General features: G+C 35.3%; 1 protein-coding gene and 1 pseudogene across 1 annotated transcript; one reads left to right on the forward strand and one right to left on the reverse strand.

Moving 5' to 3' along the window:
- Positions 1 to 757: 757 nt before the first annotated feature.
- LOC113297729 (60S ribosomal protein L9) lies at positions 758 to 2,847 on the forward strand. The gene is made up of 3 exons (XM_026546307.1): positions 758 to 1,223; positions 2,347 to 2,469; positions 2,548 to 2,847. Exons 1-3 carry the CDS (start codon positions 849 to 851, stop codon positions 2,632 to 2,634), a joined length of 585 nt encoding a protein of 194 aa, XP_026402092.1. The 5' UTR covers positions 758 to 848; the 3' UTR covers positions 2,635 to 2,847.
- Positions 2,848 to 4,071: 1,224 nt separating this feature from the next.
- LOC113294823 lies at positions 4,072 to 4,691 on the reverse strand (annotated as a pseudogene).
- Positions 4,692 to 24,084: the final 19,393 nt, after the last annotated feature.

Genomic DNA, 24,084 nt, shown 5'->3' on the forward strand with positions numbered 1-24,084 from the left:
GAAAATAATCGTGCATCAGCTTCTGATGGTAAAATTCCCTCCATCGATACGTATACCTTCTTGAGAATACTTCTTGTGGCTCTGGAACTCTAGGTATTTGACCCATATGTACTAGCATCAAAATGTCGATGAGTTTATTATCTTCAACTTCCTCATCGTCAAGTTCTTGCAACCTCCTTCGATGCATTTCTTGTTGTAATCTAAACCGATTCATAATAATATTCCTCTCTTCATTGGATCTCGGCATTGAAATTTAAAATGAGAATAGAGATGGAGAAATTGGTGAAATATAGGTTGAAGTACATGTGAGTACCTTGGAGAAATACGAGGGCGTATATATAGGAACCATTAGGGGGGAAATATCCGTTGCAAAATATCCAGTGGTCGATATAATTAATATCGCCAGCGATACCTTTTATATCGCTCGATATAATGTATAACGCCAGCGATAATCTCATTATCGCCAGCGTTATTCATAATATCGTACGCTAAAATGTCTATCGCTTATTGGTTTTCCCATGGTGACGCAATTGGTTTGCCATGCCACCTGGTATACCAAACAACATTTTTTTGCCATACCCATAGGAATAGGCCTAAGCATGTGAAGCTCTAGTTTGACCCACGGGTTTACCCAAATCCCCTGGGCATGAAGATCCATTAACCATATTCAGGTCCATGAAATGTAAGTAAGGGCAATTAGGGAATATGCTCATTAAAATGAGTCCAGCAAAAACCCTAGGGTTTTGTTATTTGTCTATTGCAAAGAGAGAGAAATTTCTTTCGCCCCATTAGTAGAGACGAGAGAAGCAGAGGAGGAGGAGAGATCAGAAAAACAAGACTCAGCAAAAATGAAGACAATCTTGTCTAGCGAAACCATGGATATTCCAGATGGAGTGAAAATCAAAGTAAAAGCAAAGATGATTGAAGTTGAAGGACCAAGAGGAAAGTTGATTAGAAACTTTAAACATCTTAACTTAGATTTTCAACTTATTAAGAACGCTGAAACTGGGAAAAAACAACTTAAAGTTGATGCTTGGTTTGGATCTAGAAAAACTTCTGCTTCAATTAGAACCGCACTTTCTCATGTTAATAATCTTATTACTGGTGTTACTAAGGGGTATAGGTACAAGATGAGATTTGTCTATGCTCATTTTCCCATCAACGCTTCAATTACCAATGGAAATAAGGGTATCGAGATCCGTAACTTTCTCGGCGAGAAGAAGGTATTCAACTCTTCTTTTTTTTTTTTTTTGGCTTGATTTTTTTTTCTAGGGTTTTCATTGCTATTGAAATACTTTGTGCTATATTATGTTTGACTTGCACTATCCTTTTTTTCTGAGAGGGAACCCGTAATTTTACATGATTTGCTTGATCTAGGTGATTTTTGTTTTGGGGTTTAAATCAAGTTAGTTTGTATGGTACATTTATTGTGAATGATCAATAAAATTTGTTTCTAGAAAATCTAGTTGATATCTGTATTGATAGAACTTCGTGAAACCTTGTATGATGTTTCATCAAAATATTGCTTAGGCAACATATGGCTCACAATATTATAAATAATGGTTTTGGGTTGAAGAACACTAGTGTTGTGTATAACCATTCTGTTGTTCAGATTTTTTTATTGTCCAGAACATGTGATTTCCCTAAGAAGATGTTACTTGTTATGATGTCCTAATGGTACTTGTAAGTAGGTAGGAAGGAGTCCACGGTCACTAGAAAACTGTAGCACATACTTTCATGTCTACTTTTATGAAGCACCTGATAGGTTAAGGCGCGAAGCTAAACTGTGAAGCTCAGATTGTAGCACTTCTATGGGATAGTGCATCTGTAGGGAATTGATTGCAGGTTCTTCTGACATGTGCTGACTTTACTTTGGTCTTTTGTTTCTTTTGTTTACGTACCTTTTCCATATATTTTCTCTACAATAGGATTTGCAGTTGTGATGGGTTCGAAGTCTTCTGGTGTAGAAAAAAGTTAGTCTCATAACAATGTGGTTGTTGACGTTTTTCTAAAGTATTGTTTCTCAACTTTTGTAAATGAAGCATGACCATTGTGTAGAGTTTATGATATATCACGAGACTAAGCTCAGTTTGGGAGTCTGTTAAACGGTTTTTTTTTATTTAAGGGCTTCACTATAACCAGATATATACTATATGCATCTAGTTTGTAGTTTGGAATCTCTCCCAGCATTACTTAACTGACATATTTGTAATTTATGAACTGTATTTGTAAAATATGCACTAAAGGTTCTATAGTTTGTTGGTTGTATGGCAATTTTGATTGTAGGTTATTTGAATCAGAGTCTAACTGGTCTTGCTATTTACATGATTTTGTTTACTTGTATAGGTGAGAAAGGTCGATATGCTTGATGGAGTCAGTATTGTCAGGTCTGAGAAGGTCAAGGATGAGCTTGTGTTGGATGGGAATGATGTTGAGCTTGTCTCTAGATCTTGTGCCTTGATCAACCAGGTATGTGCTTTTAAGAATTCACTGAAATCAGCTTCTTAAATATGTTGATTCTGATTGTTCTGTGTTTGTTCTTGACAGAAATGCCATGTGAAAAACAAAGATATCAGGAAGTTTTTGGATGGTATTTATGTGAGCGAGAAAGGAACTGTTGAGGTCGAAGAATAAATTGGTGTCACTACTCTGTTAGTTTGGTCAAGTTGTTTTCTTTCTCCTGCCATGATGGCCTACTTAGTTGGATACATCACTTGTTGGACTAGTATAGGTGGAGACACCTTTTCATTTTGGGGTTAAACTTTTGTAGTGGTGATAATAGTAGTTTAAAGTAATGGTTTGATTTACAGAGAATTTCTAGCCATATTTGTGTTTTGGATGATTTGAGTACGTGTTTTGCTAGTTCCAAGTATGTTGTTTCCTTGTGGAGGAGGGATCCCCTCACACTTTTATCACACTACCTCACACGTGATTTGAAGTTAATATTTTGAGGATATGTTAGTATTACATAGCTCTACTTTCCTACCAAAAATAAGTGTATTCCGAGACGTATAACACGTTGAAAATCTGCGGATTTCTGGCCGGTAGATTGTAAGGTTTTATAACACTATAACCAGATATATATTAGCTTCAAATCCGTTACGGTTTGGTTTTTATTCAGTGTGATAATAAAAGTGGAAGGGATCCTTCCTCTTCATGTAGTGATGTGTTGGTTATGCCATTGCAACTTTTATTGATATTCTAGGTTCGGTTATTTGCGTGTTTGCAACTGTATATAATTGTTGCTGCCCTTAAATTTAAATCTTAAGTAGGAAAGATAAGATAAAGAAACCAACCTACACTAGTTTAGTCGTGTCAGCTGCTGAGCAAAATCCAGTTGTTCTTTCATATAATCATATGGTCAATACCATAAAGGAGCTTATTTATGTCTGTCTAAATTTGCTGATCTTCTTAACTTTCAAAAGATGATAAATCAATTGATGGTGAGGAAGAACTATGATTTGTCCTGGTTCCTAATTCACAAATGTCTTTAAATTTTGGGTGAATTCATAGTTGCTTCCTAATTCACAAATAACACCAGTAGTCGTCTAACTGCGTATTAGGTAGCATGAAAAGGTTGCCATAGCTATGGTATTCCATTAGTTGCCGACGCATGACAAAGAGGTTCGGACAGATACGGGAAAGAAGGTAGGTTGCTCCGTGGATTAACAAGGGGTGCATTTCGTGTGATGCTTAGACGGGCGCCTATATTTTCCTCACATCTTCTCCAGGGATGGGTGCATATGTGGTGGTGGTTGACAGGTTGGGAAATATAATGAATGGTTGACGTCACCTATGGGGGAGTAGGTTGGGAAATATAATGAATTCCCCACAATGCTGACTCCACTAATTCCAGCTATGGCACTGGACTCGTTGCAAACCGATCAAATATACTATCTCGTTTCAAAAAGATAGGCTGGTTTCATGTACAAATTACACATAAAATAAACCTATATTTTTCTGAAACTGAGGAGGCAATACCCAATCACCTTCCAATAAAACAAAATAAATTATCTTTGAGGATAAAATAATAATACGTAAGAATAAGATGAAAAATGAAAAACTAACTCATCAATATGGTCTCTCGCCTATAATACCTGGGAGACCGTAATTACAATCATAAACACATCACCATCATCACACTCAACTCGAGCATATTCAATCCTTCTCGTATTTCTCCACACAATTTGTGTATAATGCCCGCACTCTTTACCAGCTTGACATGTATTACTAGCGTAGGAATAAAAATTCTCCTCACCAGCCCACGCATTTACGGCGTCTGTTGGTTCCCAACTTGTACCACTTCCCTAATAAATGTTTTCACCTAATTTGAAATTTCCCTCAGGGAATGAATGTTGTAAACTACAGTCACTTTTCCTTTGAAGTGCCCACAATTTTGCATACTTCTCAAGTTGTGAATCCCATGTCAATGGCATTTCCCACTTTTGTGCCCTTATCCAATTATGAGCAAACAGATACTATAAAGACTCACCTATACAACCCCAGCATAAATCCTTAGACACGTTATATATTCCGTCTTTAATAGGTTTTGGGCGGCCAGTTGCAATTTCCTGAGTGTTTTGCGCGTTTGACAACTCTGAGGCTGGATATAGTACTGTAGTAGAATTTGTAGTAATTATGAGTGAGATTAGACACAAAAGGTATAATGGAGAAGAATGAAAGATTTTCATGGTTTATCCTTCAAGGTGTTCTTAGTGACAGAGAAAGAGATGAATTACATGGGTAGCTAGAGACCTGGAGTTGTTGAATTTAGAAAGTGTGTTCTCGTGAAGAGGTTTTCTTTTTGTATGGCTATTCGAAGTAGAGATACCCATGAACCATGAAAGTTTGTTTGCTTGTTTTCTTGTGGGGACATTAGTGTCTCATCCATGGTACTCTTCACAAATATAGGATCAAGAAGAAGATAATTCTTATTATGATAATCTTATCTATTCTGGTTACACAACTCATGAATATATAGAGCACAATATTATGATAAAGCAAAGATCCTATATACTAGGAAACAATATATTATCTTAAATAAGGATATATATTAACACTCCCCCTCAAGTTGGTGCATAGATGTCCAAAAAACTCAAGTATTTTTTGCATGACACTCCATGTGTGAGAATATCTGCAAGTTGTTCTTCAGACCGAACCGGTGGTAGCTCAATAATGTTGTTGTCCAGCTTCTCTTTGAATGCTGAACAGGATTATGAGCAATATCACGCGCAACTTTGTTATCACAATACAGAGTAATAGGATCCTTGAGAGGAACCCACAAATCCTTAAGGAAAAGCCTCAACCACAAAGTTTCACAAATGCCATCTGCCATACCTCTGAATTCAGCCTCTGCGCTTGATCGTGTAACAATATTTTGTTTCTTACTTCTCCAAGTAACTAAGTTACCTCCCACAAAGGTAAAGTAGCCTGCAGTAGAACGTCTGCCATCTATTTCTCCTGCATAGTCAGAATCTGTATATGCCACAACCTTTCTATAATCTTCATTTTTAGAGAATAAAATTCCCTTTCCAGGAGCAGACTTCAAATACCTCAAAATACGTAAAACTGCATCCATGTGTTGTTCACCTGGATTGTGCATGAATTGACTAACAACACTGAGTGCATAAGCAAGATCTGGCCTTGTGTGAGATAGATACATCAATCTCCCCACAAGTCTTTGATATCTCATTTTATCAGCAGGAACTTGATCAGGTTCAATATACAGATTTACCTTTTCTTCTAAAGGTGTATGGATTGGCTGACATGCTGACATGCCCACTTCTTTTAGCAGATCAAGAACATATTTCCTTTGTGATTAGAAAATTCTTTCACTGGATCAAGAAACTTCAATCCCAAGGAAGTATTTCAATGAACCAAGATCTTTCATTTGAAATTCCTTTGATAAGTATCTTTGCAAAGATTTCCTCTCCTCTGGATCATTTCCTGTCACCACCATATCATCTACATATATGATAAGAGCAGTAATTTTATCCTTCATTTTGTTTATGAACAAAGTATGATCAGAATTACTCTGACGATATCCAAAGTTCCTCATACATTTGGTGAATCTGCCAAACCATGCCCTTGGAGATTGTTTTAGTACAATGACTTGTTTAGCTTACATACCTTCTTACCATGAGATCCTGGAACTGAAATACCAGGTGGGAGCTCCATGTAAACTTCTTCAGTTAATTCACCATGCAAGAAGGCATTCTTTACATCAAACTGTTGCAAAGGCCAATCCAAGTTTGCAGCAAGCGATAACAATACTCGTACTGTGTTGATTTTCGCTACTGGAGCAAAAGTTTCTGTATAGTCGATACCATAAGTTTGGATGTACCCTTTAGCAACTAATCTTGCTTTATAACGTTCAATCTCACCATTTGCCTTGTATTTAATGGTGAAAATCCAACGACACCCCACAATCTTTCTTCCTTATGGACAATCAACATAATCCCAAGTATCATTCTGAAAAAGGGACCTCATTTCTTCTTCAATAGATGCTCTCCATTTTGGATCAGCTAATGCTTCCTGCACATTGTTAGGAATAAAAACAGTAGATAGTTGATTCACGAATGCCTTATTAGCTTTAGACAAACGATAGTGAGAGACATAATGACTCATAGGGTACTTAACCTTACTAGAGATTTCAGGTTCATATCTGGGTTTAGGAATACCTATGTTTACACGTTGTGGAAGTTGTCTCCTAGATTCTTCAAGAACATCCGTAACAGACGATTGGTTTGGTGTTTCATCTTCTTGAGGTAACGTAGACTCTGGAATCTCTTCTATCATAACCTCATCTTGAATCTCTATATCACGATCTAATACTGTACTTTCTGTTTCTTCTCGTGAAGAACTTTCATCAACAGATTCTCTTACCATATCATCATAGTTGACAATAACAGATACATCAATTTCCGATATATCTTCATCATAGTTAAGAGTCTGAATTTCCTTATGGTACTCCCCCTGAAGTTCAGACTCACATGAAAAATACATAGTATCTTCATGAAACACAACATCCAAAGTAACAAACATTCTTTTGGTTGGAGGATGATAGCAACGGTATCCTTATTTAGTTGTTGCATATCCCACAAATACACACTTTAGAGCTCTAGGAGCCAACTTATCACGTTGGTTCTTGTGCAGATGAACATAAGCTACACAACCAAACACATGAGGCGGCAATTAGGAACAGTTGGAGCCACAATTGCTTCAGCAAGAGCTTGATGGGGTGTTTGAAACACAATGGTACTGGATGACACTCGATTGATAAGATATGTTGCAGAAGTAAGTGCCTCTCCCCAATACATCAGTGGCATATGTGGTTCTATCAATGAAGCACGGTCCACTTCCAATAAGTGACAATTCTTTCTCTCTGCTACTCCATTCTGCTGAGGCGTATTAGAGCAAGTAGTTTGATGAATAATCCCGTGTCCCTCAAAATAATGTTGAAGGTCAGAATCCATATATTCACCACCATTATCACTACGAAGTATTTGAATCTGTTTGTTGTACTGAGTGTTAATCATCTTATGGAACTTTTGAAATAAGGCGGTAGCTTCACTTTTGTTTTTCATGAGACACACCCACGTCATTCTAGTGCAATCATCAATAAAAGTAACAAACCATCTTGAACCACCCAGGGTAGTAGTTTTAGATGTCCCCCAAACATCAGAGTGTATGATCATAAAAGGAACTAGACTCTTATTGAATGATAATGGAAAAGAAGCACGATGGCTTTTTGCAAGTTCACATACTTCACAATGAAAACTAGAAATATCAAGTTTTGCAAACAAACTAGGAAATAATTTTTTTAAATAACCAAACGACGCATGTCCCAATCGTCGATGCCATAACAAAATTTGAGATTTTTGTCTCTCCCCCTCAGAACCATCAGCAAGAAGAGTTTGACGCAGCTTATCCGAACTACTTGACACCAAATCCAGATAATACAGCTTTCCACACTTAACACCATAACCAATCCTTTGCTTCGTTGTGATGTCCTTAAAAACGCAACAGTCAGGCCAAAATATCACTACACAATGTAAAGTATTAGTTATTTGGGAAACTGATAGGAGATTACAGTCTAATGTAGGAACTACTAAGACATAATCTAAGTTTAAAGTTTCAGTGAGAGATATTGACCCTTCACCAGTAATTGGAGCTTGTGAGCCATTTGCAGTAGAGACTGTTTTTTGTAAGGATGGTTTAAGGGGAGAGATTTGTTTAGAATCACGTGTCATAAGGTCTGTAGCACCGGAATCAATTATCCATGAATTAATCGAAACAAGTGAAGAAACATTTAAAAACTTACCATCGTTACCTGTCCTTGCTACTGATGTAGATATTACCATGGAATCCTTTCCTTTCTTTGTTGAAGCCATTGGAGCACCAGAATTTTTCTTTGTCTCCTTCTTCCTCTCCAGATGTTGATCCCACCAATCTGGATATCCAACCAACTCGAAACACATGTCAATTGTATGTCCAGATTGATTACAGTGTGTACACTTAAGTGATGACTTGTCCACCTCAGTCTTTGAGTATCTCTGAAAAGACCCTTTTTGATTGTACCAGTTTCGAGTTGCCATAGCAGCAGGTTCAACTTCTTCCGATTCTTTTGTCATCATTGTACGTCGAACAGATTCACGACGAACGAGTGCATAACATGATTCCAATTCATGAATATGATCCTTTCTCAAGATTTCACCACGGATCTGTTCAAAACTTTCATCTAATCCAGCAAGGAATATATGCACCCTTAGGCGCTGAATTGATTTTCGATAGGCTTCATTATCATTAGAATTCTCCATAACCACCTTGTCACGATGATCCAGCTCTCCAAATATTTTAGTTAGTTCTCCATAATAAATTGAGAGTGCTCTGCCATTTTGTTTTGCCGAAAACGCTCGTCGATTTAGAGTAAATACCTGCATCTCATCATCTCCATTATAAAAGGCTTTAGATAATGCATCCCAAATCTCTCTAGCAGTAGGTAACCGAATATATCTCTTCATGATTTCAGGTGACATAGACATCAACAACCATCTCTTGACTTTTTGATTATCTATGTGCCACTTCTCATATCTTGGATCTTCCTCGGTAGGTTTTCTTGTCCTTCCCATAATAAAGGAGGTTTTTTCTTTTTCAGCAATATGCATCTCCATGATTTGTGACCACAAATCATAGTTTGTTTCATCAAGAATAATCCCAGGCTTGAATACTTCACCTTCAGATTGAACGATAATAGGAGCAATTTTGTTTTCCATCTGCCCTTTTTGTTTTGATTTATTTTGGTATAATTCTGAATCACTACCCATGATTCAAGAACCCTAGATCTGTTACCATCTTCACAAATATAGGATCAAGAAGAAGATAATTCTTATTATGATAATCTTATCTATTCTGGTTACACAGCTCATGAATATATAGAGCACAATATTATGATAAAGCAAAGATCCTATATACTAGGAAACAATATATTATCCTTAAATAAGGATATATATTAACAGGTACGTGTAACCTAGAAACTGCAATAATGCTTCAACAAGACATTGTTCCCAGATACCATGTCAAAAATCTGGGACTGCAAACGTACGGTCAAAAATCTAGTTAATGGTTTGTTGTTTGCCAGTAATTCAGAACGACATATATACGTGTATAATTCGTTTTAGAAGTGTGAGTATGGTGGATGATTTTTGGATTTAGATTGGTATATATATGAAATATATAGAAGGTAAACAACAAAAAACAGCTTGGTTCAGTGGTTTACCATGTATCTTATGATTGGTTTGCTTCCAAGCTGAATTATGCTCCCGAATTAACCAGAAAAGACGCAGACCTAATACGTGGTTTCAGCCTGATTGATTCGCGCCCTAACGGTTCGTAAAAATTCACGGAGAATTACTAACTAGGAGCAAGATTATTAGGTGTATTAGGATTTTACAAGTACAATTAATTATTTTTATGGCCCTAGAAAATAAAACTTATATTTTTTTGGTCTTACGATGAAACAATCCTAAACGTGGGAAGACCAAAATAACCTTCTAATTGTGGACATTTCCTGTACAAATTCTAGTGGTGGATATTTTCTGTATATATGCTAGTTGTGGATATATTCTGCACAACTTAAAATTATTATATTTGTTCGTCTTTAAAAATAACGCGCAATTGGGGATATATAAAGTAATTGGGGGATATGATAATAGGACAAAATAGGGATTTAAATAGTAAATCAGAGTCACCCCTATCCATGTGTTTTAACTAATTCCTAATCTACCCCTTACTAATCAGATTTAGTGATTAATTATAATTAGCTAAGTTAATAGATTAGTTTGATAATTATTAGTATAAATCATAATCACTTCACTTGGGTGAGAGTAGAAGGAAATTTATTGAAGTGATAGGAATTTTGCTAAAAAATGAGTACTCCCAACTTACAAAACGCCGACAAATGAACGGAAAATGGGTACTCCCAACTTACAGTGCCAGCATTGTAAGTTATTTATCGAACACGCCGACACCATTTTTCGGCATGGTCTTCATCACTTCCGACACGGTCATCACTAATACAATACCGACGATATAAAAAAAATTCACTTCCGACATGGTCTTTATCACTAATACAATACCAACGATGTAAAAAAAAGTCGTTTTCAAAGTGAAGAACCGACAAAGAAGAGAAGGGAATTTGAAAGGGAGTGGGGAATATTTAGGTTTGATTTAGTTTTTATTTGTTTTAAAGGGTATTTTAGTATTTCTACCCAAAAACACCCCTTAGCAGAAACCATTGGATGGGGATATTAATTCATATCCAATTGGGCGTTCTTAAAAAAAGGTCTCCTAAGCTCATATTCTTGATTTGACTGATTGTGCATATTTTCTACACATGTCTACTTGTAAGCTGCACAAACTACGGAATCAAAAGAAATTTTTTTCGTATAACTCCTATAACAATATACATACTATATATAAACAATTAAGGAAGGTTAATTACTACCCTGGATAATAATTGCACACTAAAAAATACTGTGGATAATATCTGCACCCAAAAAAAAAGTGAATAATAGCTGCACTTTGAAAAATATAAAGAAAATTAAAAAAAATCATTTAGGGAATACAAAATTCTAGGAAACCGAAATTTTGATATTCGTATTTATGCTCTTTGTGTAGGTCTGTCAGATTCCTACGTATGATTTGTGAGATATGTCATATTTAAGTTGGTTCGACAATTATACCCAAAAAAATGATAGAATTTATATCCATTTTTATTATATTTATACAAACAAGTTTATGTCCGTTATTAAAAACTTTTATTTAATAACATCATCAAACATCTTTATTCATATGACCCTCCCTCTCTTTTTAATGGTCATTTTAATAAAATGAGTTATTTTTTTAAAATGAATTTCAAACCAAAAGTCATTTGAGTAAGAGAGAGCGAAGAAAGGGTCAAACATTTAATTCCCACTCTACAATAAATCTCCTCAACTCACCTACTTCAACCCCCTCCCCTGGATGACCAGATTAGAAGACTCGCAAAACATTCTTCTGTTATTCAGTTTTAATTTATCCAAGGCAGTGGAAATGTTGTAGCCTATTTAATAGCTAATTATGCTAGAATCAACCACATCAATGGCAGGGTTGGAGCTAGGTTTTGGAAAACGGGTGGGCAAGTTAACAATGGGTGCATATTTGAGGGGCACAAATGGGCTAAAATAACCAAAATTTCCCTTGGGAACCAGCTGGGTTGGGTGGAAAATTGCATACCTACCCTTCCATGTGGCTCGGCCCCTCCCCCTGCTTAATGATAGTTGGTTGCTATCCTCTCCTCTTTGTATTTAGTCTGCTTTGGCAGCTAAGATGTCTTGGTGGTAACTCTTTTTTGTCGTGTTCGTTGCTTGTTGTGCTAATAAAAGAAAATAAAAATAAATCTATATTCTTGTATTCTATTATGTTCCAATATTATCGGACGATCGAAGAGAGTCTTCTGTAGGATGAAGAAAAGGGTTCTTGCCCGTCACACTATGTTTTTTTTCTTTTTCAATTGAATATGAATTGATCGTTTTTTTTTTCCTTCAAAATTGAGTTGATAATGTGAGACGCCATCAATTCTATCAAAACTCGAATTGGTCGTCAATTATTTTGAAAAGAAAACCCCTCAAAAACCGTAGTCATAAGAAATTGATCATATTTTTGCAAAATTGGGTTGATAATCAAATAATTGGGTCACTAATTATATTTCAAATCCAAAAAATCGAATGAATTTGATCAATTTAATCTTCAATTACTTCAAATTAAAAAAAACTTTGAAAAAACGTGGTATAAAACAAAAGCATTTTGGAACAGATATATGCGTTCCTAATTTATTTACTGTCGTAAAATAAAATATATTGGATAAAATTAAAATCAGATCGAATTTTAACGCAATTTTCATTCTGCACCGATACATGTGTATCTTTCTTTTTTAGGAACATAGTAATCCTCAAATTAGATTGAGGGTAGAATTGTACTTTAGGAGGAAATACTGATTTAAGGTAGTAACCTAAATAAGGAAATATTCTGAGATATATAATTATTCCTAGATAAGGAATATTCTTAGATAAGGTAATATTCCTAGACAAGTGAAAAAGCGAGGTATAACAACCACACCCAATATTTCGTTTAGGCAATATGTATGGACTAACTCCAATATAATTCCAAGAGAATCAACTAGACAGTCAGACTCAATCAAGGAAAATATATCCAAGAGCTATATCTATGTTTCTCAATGTAATCAGCAAATCAAACAGATAGAAATCCGCGAGCCTGATTATTATGAGAAATAACTTGAACAGTACCAAAGACCAATGTTCAAGTGTCAATCAATTTCAATCAACAACCGAAGGTTGGATTTACCAATTGATTGAACTACGCACAACCTGTGATATTTCAATTATATAGAAAATATAATGCGGAAAAGAAATAACACAGACACCAGCAGTTTTGTTAACGAGGAAACCACAAATGCAGAAAAACCCCGGGACCTAGTCCAGATTTGAACACCACATTGTATTAAGTCGCTACAGACTCTATCCTACTACAAGTTAACTTCGGACTGGAATGTAGTCGAGCCCTAACCAATCTCGCACTGATTAAGGTACAATCGCTTTCCTTACGCCTCTGAATCCCATCAGGACTCTACGCACTTGATTCCCTTAGCTAATCTCACCCACAACTAAGAGTTGCTACGACCCAAAGTCGAAGGCTTGATAAACAAATCTGTCTCACACAGAAAAGTCTATTGAATAGATAAATCTGTCTCACACAGAAATACCTACGAAGTTTTTGTTCCATCTTTTGATAAATCAAGGTGAACATGAACCAATTGATACACCGGTCTTATATTCCTGAAGAACAGCCTAGTAATATCAATAACCTCACAATAACTTAACTATATGGTAGTAAAACAAGTTATTGTGGAATCACAAAGAATGAGACGAAGAGCTTTGTGATTACTTTTTATATCTTACCTATCGGAGATAAATCTCGAGCAAATCTTAAAGAATATAGTACTCAATACGATAGAACAAAGTAAGATCAGAACACACAACTACAGAGAAAATAGTTGGGTCTGGCTTCAGAATCCCAATGAAGTCTTTAAGTCGTTAACCTATAATGGTTTTAGGAAAAACCTAGGTTAAAGGAGAATCGACTCTAGTCGCAACTAGTATCACACAAGAGGTTTAGGGATTAGGTTTCTTAGTTGCTAGAGTTCTCCCTTATATAGTCTTCAAATCAGGGTTTGATAACTTTGGAACAAAGCAATCAATATTCATCGTTAGATGAAACCTGATTTAAGATTCAAGATAATATCTTTCCGCTGTTATATGGTCTTAGATTGTCACACACAAATGAAATATACTTTCATTTAGATATGCGTAACCGTACCTAAATGTGTATATTGAGTTGGCTCAATAACAGTTAACCGAAGTTAGGCATATGAACACTTTTCTCTTAACCATGTTCATCTTAACACTTCTAGATCAATTGATAATCAAATGAATAAAATTGTGTTACTCATAGAGTTGTTCAATTGTTTATATTATCATATAAGTATACAAGACACAATTGAAACAAAATCGGATTGATTCAAAAGAATCAGTTCATGAACACTTTAGCCACGGTTTGCAAAGATTGCATTCCTTAATTTATAAATGTATTTGTTCATGATATGAAATCATACTTAACCGATTTAAGAACTTGAATTACTTAAGCTTGCGAACGGGTACGCGAACTTAAGTTTCGGACATTGGTCACAAGCCGACAGTTTGCAAATGGGTACGCAAACTTTAGCTCCGGACCGAACTCAGTTGAAACCGTTTGCGAACAGGTACACAAACTTGGTTCCCAGACTTCAACAGTTAAATCAATTTACAAACGGGTATGCAAACTTAAGTACCCTGACTTAAACAATTGAATAAGTTTGCGAACGGGTATTCCGACAAAACAGTTCGTACAATAAGTACACAAATCGTTATGTATCCAGACATGGGTTTTATCTCTTAACTCTCATTTCAATCATTGAAACATTCTTAGAAGACGACAATACAAACTATTAGCTTATAAGCAATATTCAAGTGATCGAATGATCAATACGAAACATTCCGAGCCTACATCAAATGACCGTCTCACACAAATCATGTAAGATGTTACCAGGTGATTTTCACACGATCATCTTTTGACTTTCGTCAAGAATAATGATGAACGTAGTTAAAGCAAAAAGCTTTCCAACACATATTTCGAGAAAGATATAAGCGAGTTAAACTCATCTCGAAATACAAGGGTACCCAAATATACCTCATTCTAAAAAAATTGGGATAATTGGTGTTTAGTACTCAAGTTTTGACCAACACTAGACTTTGGTCTTACATTTGTCCAACGTTAGGGCTTGGTACCTAGACTGGACGTTGACCTGCATGGGTTGTCAATGACCAGACTTAAGTTAATTAATAAAATAAAAATACTTTAAAATTAGGAGTTTACAAGCGTACCCCTGAATTCGGTTTAGAAACCGGTTTTGGCGAACCTGTCTCATACATATCAATCCAGAGTCACTCACTCTCCGAGAATCATTTTCTTCTTAAAACTTAGGGTTGTATCATCGGGAGAAAACCAAGAATGGCCATCACTAATCAAACACAAACTTACATAGTTCGGATTAATCAAAATTTGGTTTTCATTAATCAATCAATCATCGATTCAGTCTTAACAAACATAGGAATTTCTACAAACAACGAAATCTAATTTTAATTAATCAATCAATCGTCAATTCAATCTAAACAGGGGAATTTTACTTCATCAAATCAAACAACAAGATTTGATTAAACCCAGTTTAGGGTTTCTTCATCAAAGAGGATTTTCAACCAATAATCTACCAAACCCAAGTAATAGAAGAGTTCAGAGACCAAAAAAACATTGAGTTTTTTATGAAGAAGTCACAATATTGGGTTTTTGAAGAGTAAGGTGAGATTGAGATGGGGAGACTTGATGGAAATGGTTTTGGAAATTTCAGACAGGGTGTGCTTCAGACGGTGAAGAATTGAAGGGTTCTTCTCGTATTGCTGTGAAGAAGAATGATTCTGGTATTATGGGAGTAAGTGGGTGTTTGCTGATGGGATAATTTCAGAAGGGTTTGGGTTTAAATGGCAATTATCGAGCAGGTCGGTTCAATTTGGGAGAAGAATTTCAATAAGAAATAAGGAAGAGCTGGGTACTGATGGTGTTAATTGAAATAATGTTTTGATATGTGGTGTTTTTCCGTTCAGCTGTGGTTTAACACTGCAGTTAGAAATTGAGTTTTATTTCAATCTTAAATTTGTGGGAAAACAAGCGAAACAGTGAGGGTTGTTGTGACGATGAGAAGGTAAAATGGTTTTTGTGACGGTGGTTGCAGAGGTAGTGAGAAGGTTGCAAGGAAGTGATGATGGTGGCGGCGACGACGATTTGGAGAAAGAGGAGAAGCGATAAGGTGAAAGATTAGAATTAGTATTGAATGTGGTAAGTACTTGTAGAATAAAGGGTATACTTGTAAACTTGCTTAATTTTTAATTTAATATCAGTGTTTTAATAATTAGTAAACATAAATTAATAATTAGTAAACAGAAATTAGGACTTAACCTAGTCAATTTGGGTCAACGTCCAGCCCAGGTACCAACCCCTAATGTTGGACAAATGTTAGATCAAAGCCTAGTGTTGGTCACAACCTGAGTACTAAACACCAATTATCCCAAAAAAAATCCACCTATAAGTCATTTTCCGAAAATGATTGTCTATGGACTGAGTCGAGACAATACAACTAATCGGTTCACACTTCGTGTGATCGTCTATGGATACAAGATCGAGACAATACAACAACGAAGTATGTTTACTTGATAATAGGTTCGGACTTAACCAAATTCTAGGGATTGTCTATCAAGTAAAATAGGAATTAACGTTTGTGCGATTTATTTTAAATTATAATAAACACAATTATAATTGCGGAAAATAAAAGTAAATGACACAACAAGATTTTGTTAACGAGGAAACCGAAGATGCAGAAAAACCACGGGACCTAGTCCAGAATTGACTACTCTCAGAATTAAGCCGATATACAAAATCAAACCAACTTCGTATAGTTGAGACCAAGCAGCTAAACCTATAGTTCACCTAGTTCCCTCAGTATCCCTGCGCCTCCAACTTGTAAATAAGTCACGCATTTGGAACAATTCCTTTGGTTCGTATTCCAAATATTAAAGGAACAACAAATCTGTTCGATAACAACTCTTTTCAAACAACGTGATATGAGTTTGACAAAGGCTCTTCCGTTTAACCAATAAAATCCTTTGTCGGGTCCTTAGATCAATCTCTCAACAACTACCGAAGTAATTGTTAGACTATGCAATCAATACTATTAATCACAAAGAAGTGTATTGATGCGATCTACTCAACTAATCAATCCAATCTATCACAAAGATAAACTGATTATAGTTGGATCCCTTTCCATCTGAAACAAGTATTGTGCACACCAAAGATTATAGACCCAAAAAGTCTTCTTGTCTTCAAATCTTCTTTAATCTTCAATCAGCACCTGCACACAATCAAGTTGAATCTCTTGTGATTAATCACACACAGAATGGAGTCTGTTAACGTTGGATTATCACAAGACGTCTTTAGATCTACAAACAGTCTAAAGATCCCCGTTGAAACTTCAATCTAGTTTGAGTGAATCTTATATCAGAAGAGAAGATTCTCAAGCATAAACAAACTAGGTGCAATCAAAGTTCAACAACCGTTAGTCAATCAAATCAATCGAAAACTAATAATAAACTGCAATTATTTAGTTTCCCACCAACGGTACTAATAAAGCTTCTCAATCCCAAAGAAGTCTTTAAACTGAGCGGTCGTAAGAGATTTCTCCTAATTAGGTTACTTCTCTCCGAATAGGCGGCTCCACCAGTAACAACACAACTAGGTAGTTTTGCTGGCTCTGAGGATTAGTTTGTTAGAAATGCAAACTTCAATATTTATAGACAAGGAAGTTTGGACACCAAGGAATTTCCAAAACCGAATATTCTCAAATATATGCAGTAAACACAAAATCGATTTTCATAACTCCTGGAAATGCACTGTCCAAATATTAACCGAAATCCCAATAGAAAAATCTATAATCAGTAAATGCACATTACTAATTATTATTTTCTAAAAATATGCATTTAATTGCTGGAAATTAAATAGCATATAAAAACTAAGAAACCTTAATTAAAAGATTCTCAATTTATTTCGATCTTGGGATTCACCTTTAGCTATTAAGGAATATCTTTGAACAATTAATGATAAGAGTTACTGCACATGTTCAAAGTATGTCGACATCTTTACTTTGCAAGTCCTTTTTCATACTTACAATCTTGGAAACGGTTTGCCACACTTCCAAACAAGTTTAGAATTGGTTCGTCTGAATTCCAAGAACTATGTGATTGATTATCCTATCAAATCACCAATTATGGGTTTCACGGTTCTACCAAAGCAAGTTCGGTTCTACCTCCATGTGAGTATTGTGCAGAGTCACGCTAGTTACAAAAATTTGGTTGACTAGGTACTAGGATCGATTCCCCACAACTTATGGTAACTACCTGTATTCGGTTGCACATGTCCATAGGATCGGTTCCCCCAAAACTACAAACATGTTGCACATGTTCATAGGATCGGTTCCCCCATCTACTAAAAACGTGTTGCACCTCTTACAAGGATCCATTCTCCTCTTGTAAATTTGTTGCACCTCTTACTAGGATTGATTCCCCAATGTCTAGATAAAAGTTGTTATTTACAAGGCATCGATCATACCATCTTGAGTGATTACTTAAGATCGGTTTCACTAATAAAAGTCATACCAATACATAATTCATGCCTTGTGAATAGTTTTACCAAGATACATAAACAAGTTTATGAGCGGTTATATTAAACACACATATTGGTAATTCAAAATAGATTTGCAATGAATAACAATACCAATAAGCCAAGCAATTTCCCTTTCGATTCACAAAACGAGTTTATGAACTTATTTCCTTTAAACGAATGTAAAACATTATTTTCTAGGATGAAATCTTCACTCATACCCATACGTAATCACAATAGCATTCGTATGATCATGTCGATGTCTTATATACAAAGTTTAATGGTTAAGCAATAAACCTCGTATTGTATTCCTTAATACTATGTCTAACTAGAGTATCATACACAGCTTCGCAGTTATGTTTTCAATATGCACGACTCGAAAGATACGTTAGAGAATGAAACAGTTCAAGTTAAATATTACTAACCTCAAGAGGAAGGATGATGTTGTCGTTGTATCTCCATACTTCTTCACATTCTTCAAGTCTTCATGTAATACTTGTAAGTCTCATATCCTAACACTTTCAAGCTAACCTATACGAAGTTGACTCTAGTATATAATCAAGCGACTCTTTAAATGAGTTTTGATTTACTAAAATATGACAACCAAACTTGACATACCAACGCTTGGTGGGTTCAACCGAGCTATGCTCTAAAAATCTCCCCCTTTGTAAACTCTTACATCATATGGATAAACAAATTATAAAAATTCATTATACACATACGCTTGATTCCAAGTTCAACAACACAAAACCTGCATTAAATTCAATCCTTAAATGTCGTTGTTGATATTATAATAACAAAGCTAATACTCCCCCTAAAGGTAAGATAGGTATATTTTCAATCCGCATGTCTTTGTTATTTTCATGTAGTTACTCATAACTACATATCATATGGTATGTGACTCCCCCTTAGTCTATGCTTTCACTTTTTTCGTTAGAATAAACGTGTTAGCACAAATGTCCTTTCCCTTAGTGATACCAACTCACAACAAGTCACTTGTTTACTCCATATATTTCTCCCCCTTTTTGTCACAAAATGACAAAGAAACGAAAAAATAAAGGACAAACCGAAAGGATCTTACAAATCTCACAAAGAGAATTTGCAAACCTATAAGAGTTGAGCACGAGGGTTTTACACACCATTTTAGATAACCAATATCAAAACCGAAACTACAATTTATTTGGTTTTAACATGTTATCTAGGAAAACATTGCCCGAAGCAATTTTCACTAATAGTTTAGCACATCAAAAATCGACTAAGCACCTTAGTTCTTTTGCTAAACCGATTGTACAAATACAATCGCTTGTTCGATAAGACCAAAATAAAGATCAGAATTAACTTTAATTTTCTCATCAGGCTCTAATTATTCTCAAAATAACTTAGACCTTTCACTTTTAAACAAGACAAATACTAGGTTAGTTAACTAGTAATTCTTGTTAAGGCATTCGGTTAGACTTGAATAATCGACACCTTCACATTTGATAAGTCTAAGTAAGATCCGAAAAACTTAGTTTCTCTTATCCGCAAATCACTTCGACTAAACAAATGATCCCGAATCACTTGTTAAACCATAAAAAATCCATACAAACCAAATAAATCAACTTGCATAATCATTTATCTTAACCCGGAGCAATTGAAACAAACATAGACATTATAGCACCGCAATTGCACCGAAATTTTGTAAGCCTATACAATTGATACCAAACAATAACGAAAGATAACAATAGTTTTTCTAAACCGGAAACAATTGAATCACAATCAAACATTCATACACAAATACTGGAATCAACATCAATTGTACCGAAATCTTGTTAAGCAAGAACAATAAGGATATGAAATAAAATCATGCTTTTCTTAAATAGAAAAATAATTAACTAACAAGATTGTTACCTCAAATTTCGCATCCTCTTCTCCCCTTAAGATATGTCATTAAGCGCAAGTTCACTTAGAACTCTCCCCCATTAAAGTTGTCATCCTCCCGCCAAAACAAAAGAACAACAACAAAGAGCAACCTTTACCAAAGAAATGTTGAAAACCGGTTTTAACTATGTGATGCAAAAGTTGAAACCTCGAAACACATATGATTTTATGCTAAGCCAAAAGATTCAACATATTGTGACTTTTCACATATTGTTTTTACAGGAACCCCTCATGATCCTTTGATAAATCCTACCAACATGGGTTAGAACTTAATCCCGCTAAATCAAAAAGTCACCCAAACCATAAGGGTTCACACATTATGAGATCGAATATCAAGGTAATAAAACCTAAATCAAACATCATATATAGCAATAAAGTAAAGCATTCAGGCACTGGCTATTTAACCGAAAACTATCACAAGAAATATTATATAATAATAATTTTATTCATAATAGATCTTTAGTGGTGCTCTTGTTGTTCACCGAAGTTTCTTCAGTGTTCAAACTTTTGAAGCATGTCTCAAGAGACTTGTCTGCAACCAGTTCTTGTTTTTCAAGCTTTTCAACTTGAACCTTCATATCAGCAAGATCAGCTTTTGTCTCCTCAATTTTATCTTTGATCCAATCTTGATTTTGAATCGTCATTATGAGATTGTTTCTCAGTTCTTCAAAATCTTGAATATAGTGAATCATACTATCAAAACGAATCCACTTGGTTTCGGTTGGATTTTGAAGGTTGTATGCCAACATACAAGACTCATCTTGAGATCCGATTGAACTATCAGAATCATAATCAGACATGATTTTTGATAAGTTTTTCTTCCTCCTTTCTGTATTGATTCCTTGATAATCCTTAACCTTTTGAGCTTCCTCCTTATTGAACTTTGTAATACTACGCGTTATCGGAGGCATGCTCAGTTATTTAAAAGGGATTTACTCAGGGTTTCAGAATACAGAAAAGAGATTGTTTCCAGAAAGAAAACGGTTTTGGACCTGACCAACTTGTGGAAAACCAAATATATATAGAATATATTTTGTCTCCATTGTCCGAATCTTCCCACACTGAAAAGTTTATTAACATTCGAAAATTCCAAATAAGACCTATTTTTGGAAGATCATGATAAACGTGAACACTTTTTAGACAGATATGGATCCGCAGTCATCCATAAAATGTCACAGAATTTTCTGATAAACAATCATACAAAGGTGTGCTCCTTTTTATTGTGCTTTTCTCATCCATAATTAAGAGCACTGAAGAGGATGAGAGTGCACAGTAGTAAGATTTTCTAGCTTACAACGAGTATCAGAACCAAAGTTCATGTTTCTCCTTGGGAATTTCCGCCCAAAATATTTTCTCCCAGAATAATGATCTTTTCTAACTCTAGAGATATGATCATGGGGAGAAGATGTACTGATGTGAGATTCCTCAGGGATAGTTAAATCTCTCTTAGTTCTATCAATGAGATTTTCATAAGATTTTCTCATTCTAAGGATTTCCTTATGATGCACATCATTAAGATTGTTTGAAACAATTATCGGGATTTCCTGATTGTTTCTTTTGGCAGAGATTATTTCTTTCCCTTTCTTCTGGAGTCGTTCCTCACCAAAACAAGAATTGTTTCGATATGGGTGAGGAGAAACCGTTTTTCAGAAGCGATTATCAACTCTTTCTTATGATTCTTTTGAGTTGATATTATCGGGTAGTGGTATGATCTGTCTTTCAACTGAGGAATGGTCTTTCGGTTTTTTAAGACAAGAAACTTCTTTCAATATTTTTACCACCGTATTTTGAAGAAGTATAAGTTTCCTTTCAAGTGACTGAAAGTTGTATTCCCTAAGATCACTTACACGGAATCGGTTCAAAGTTTCCTTTGGACAAGATTTTGTTTGATCATCAGTAGATATAGAAGATGGTTTCTTATCCTCTTATGACTTGATGTAGTTAGGAAAACTACCATCATCTTGATCTGTTTCAGATGTGACCAAACCGGTTTTATCACAATCTGTAAAAGTCGAGCAAGGACTTTTAGTTTCCTCAACATCAGAAAAATCACAACAACATCATTAGTCAGAGTCATAGGATTTGTCTCTTTATCTTGAGTGAGAAATTTACCAAGAGCTTCTAATTTTACAGAGAGATCCATATTCTCTTTGGCTAGAATATTCAGTTGAATGTCTTTATCTCTAATCTCATGTTTAAGAAGATTTGACTCTATCTTTAATATTATCACTTTAGTAGACAGAGATTTTGTAGGCTTTAGGAGTTTTACCAACTCTTTATCAACATATTCTTTTCCATCAAAGGACGACACAGATGTTTTCGCAACTCCTGGATCATGATTTAACGAAGTGATAACATCTTCAACTTTTGAGTATTCATACTCTTGCATAACGTGAACTGAATCAGACACAGATTCAATTTCTTATAGGTTGGATCGCACCAAACACAGATTTTTAGATCTTTTCGTGTTTGCCTGCTCTGATACCAATTGAAAAGACGAGGGTACCCAAATATACCTCATTCTAAAACTTCTCCACATATAAGTCCTTTTCCAAAAGTGATTGTCTATGGACTGAGTCGAGACAATACAACTGATCAGTTCACACTTCCAGTGATCGTCTATGGCTACAAGATCGAGACAATACAACAACGAAGTATGTTTACTTGATAATAGGTTCAGACTTAACCAAACTCTAGGGATTGTCTATGAAGTAACATAGGAATTAACGTTTGTGCGGTTTACTTTAAATTATAATAAACACAATTATAATTGCGGAAAATAAAAGTAAATGACACAACAAGATTTTGTAAACGAGGAAACCGCAAATGCAGAAAAACCCCGGGACTAGTCCAGAATTGAATACTCTCAGAATTAAGCCGCTATACAAAATCAAACCAACTTCGTATAGTTGAGACCAAGCAACTACCTATATTTCACCTAGTTCCCTCAGTATCATTGCACCTACAACTTGTAAATAAGTCACTCACTTGGAACAATTCCTTTGGTTCGTATTCCAAACAGTAAAGGAACAAAAAATTTGTTCGGTAACAACTCTTTTCATACAACGTGATATGAGTTTGACAAAGGCTCTTCCGTTTAACCAATAAAATCCTTTGTCGGGTCCTTAGATCAATCTCTCAACAACTACCGAAGTAATTGTTAGACTATGCAATCAATACTATTAATCACAAAGAAGTGTATTGATGCGATCTACTCAACTAATCAATCCAATCTATCACAAAGATAAACTGATTATAGTTGGATCCCTTTCCATCTGAAACAAGTATTGTGCACACCAAAGATTATAGACCCAAAAAGTCTTCTTGTCTTCAAATCTTCTTTAATCTTCAATCAGCACCTGCACACAATCAACTTGAATCTCTTGTGATTAATCACACACAGAACGGAGTCTGTTAACGTTGGATTATCACAAGACGTCTTTAGATCTACAAACAGTCTAAAGATCCCCGTCGAAACTTCAATCTAGTTTGAGTGAATCTTATATCATAAGAGAAGGTTCTCAAGCATAAACAAACTAGGTGCAATCAAAGTTCAACAATCTTTAGTCAATCAAATCAATCAAAAACTAATAATAAACTGCAATTACCTAGTTTCTTACCAACGGTACTAATAGAGCTTCTCAATCCCAAAGAAGTCTTTAACTAAGCGTCCGTAAGAGATTTCGCCTAAATAGGTTACTTTCCTCTCCGAATAGGCGGCTCCACCAGTAACAACACAACTAGGTA

The sequence above is a fragment of the Papaver somniferum genome, chromosome 7 (genome assembly GCF_003573695.1).
Source record: "Papaver somniferum cultivar HN1 chromosome 7, ASM357369v1, whole genome shotgun sequence".
Classification (NCBI taxonomy): domain Eukaryota; kingdom Viridiplantae; phylum Streptophyta; class Magnoliopsida; order Ranunculales; family Papaveraceae; genus Papaver; species Papaver somniferum.

Bases quoted from the DNA above. Each gene is read 5' to 3' on its own strand.
- LOC113297729 (XM_026546307.1), top strand. From the start codon at position 849: ATGAAGACAATCTTGTCTAGCGAAACCATGGATATTCCAGATGGAGTG. The intron at 1,224-2,346 runs GTATTCAACTCT...TTACTTGTATAG, and splicing joins ACTTTCTCGGCGAGAAGAAG to GTGAGAAAGGTCGATATGCT. The intron at 2,470-2,547 runs GTATGTGCTTTT...TGTTCTTGACAG, and splicing joins CTTGTGCCTTGATCAACCAG to AAATGCCATGTGAAAAACAA.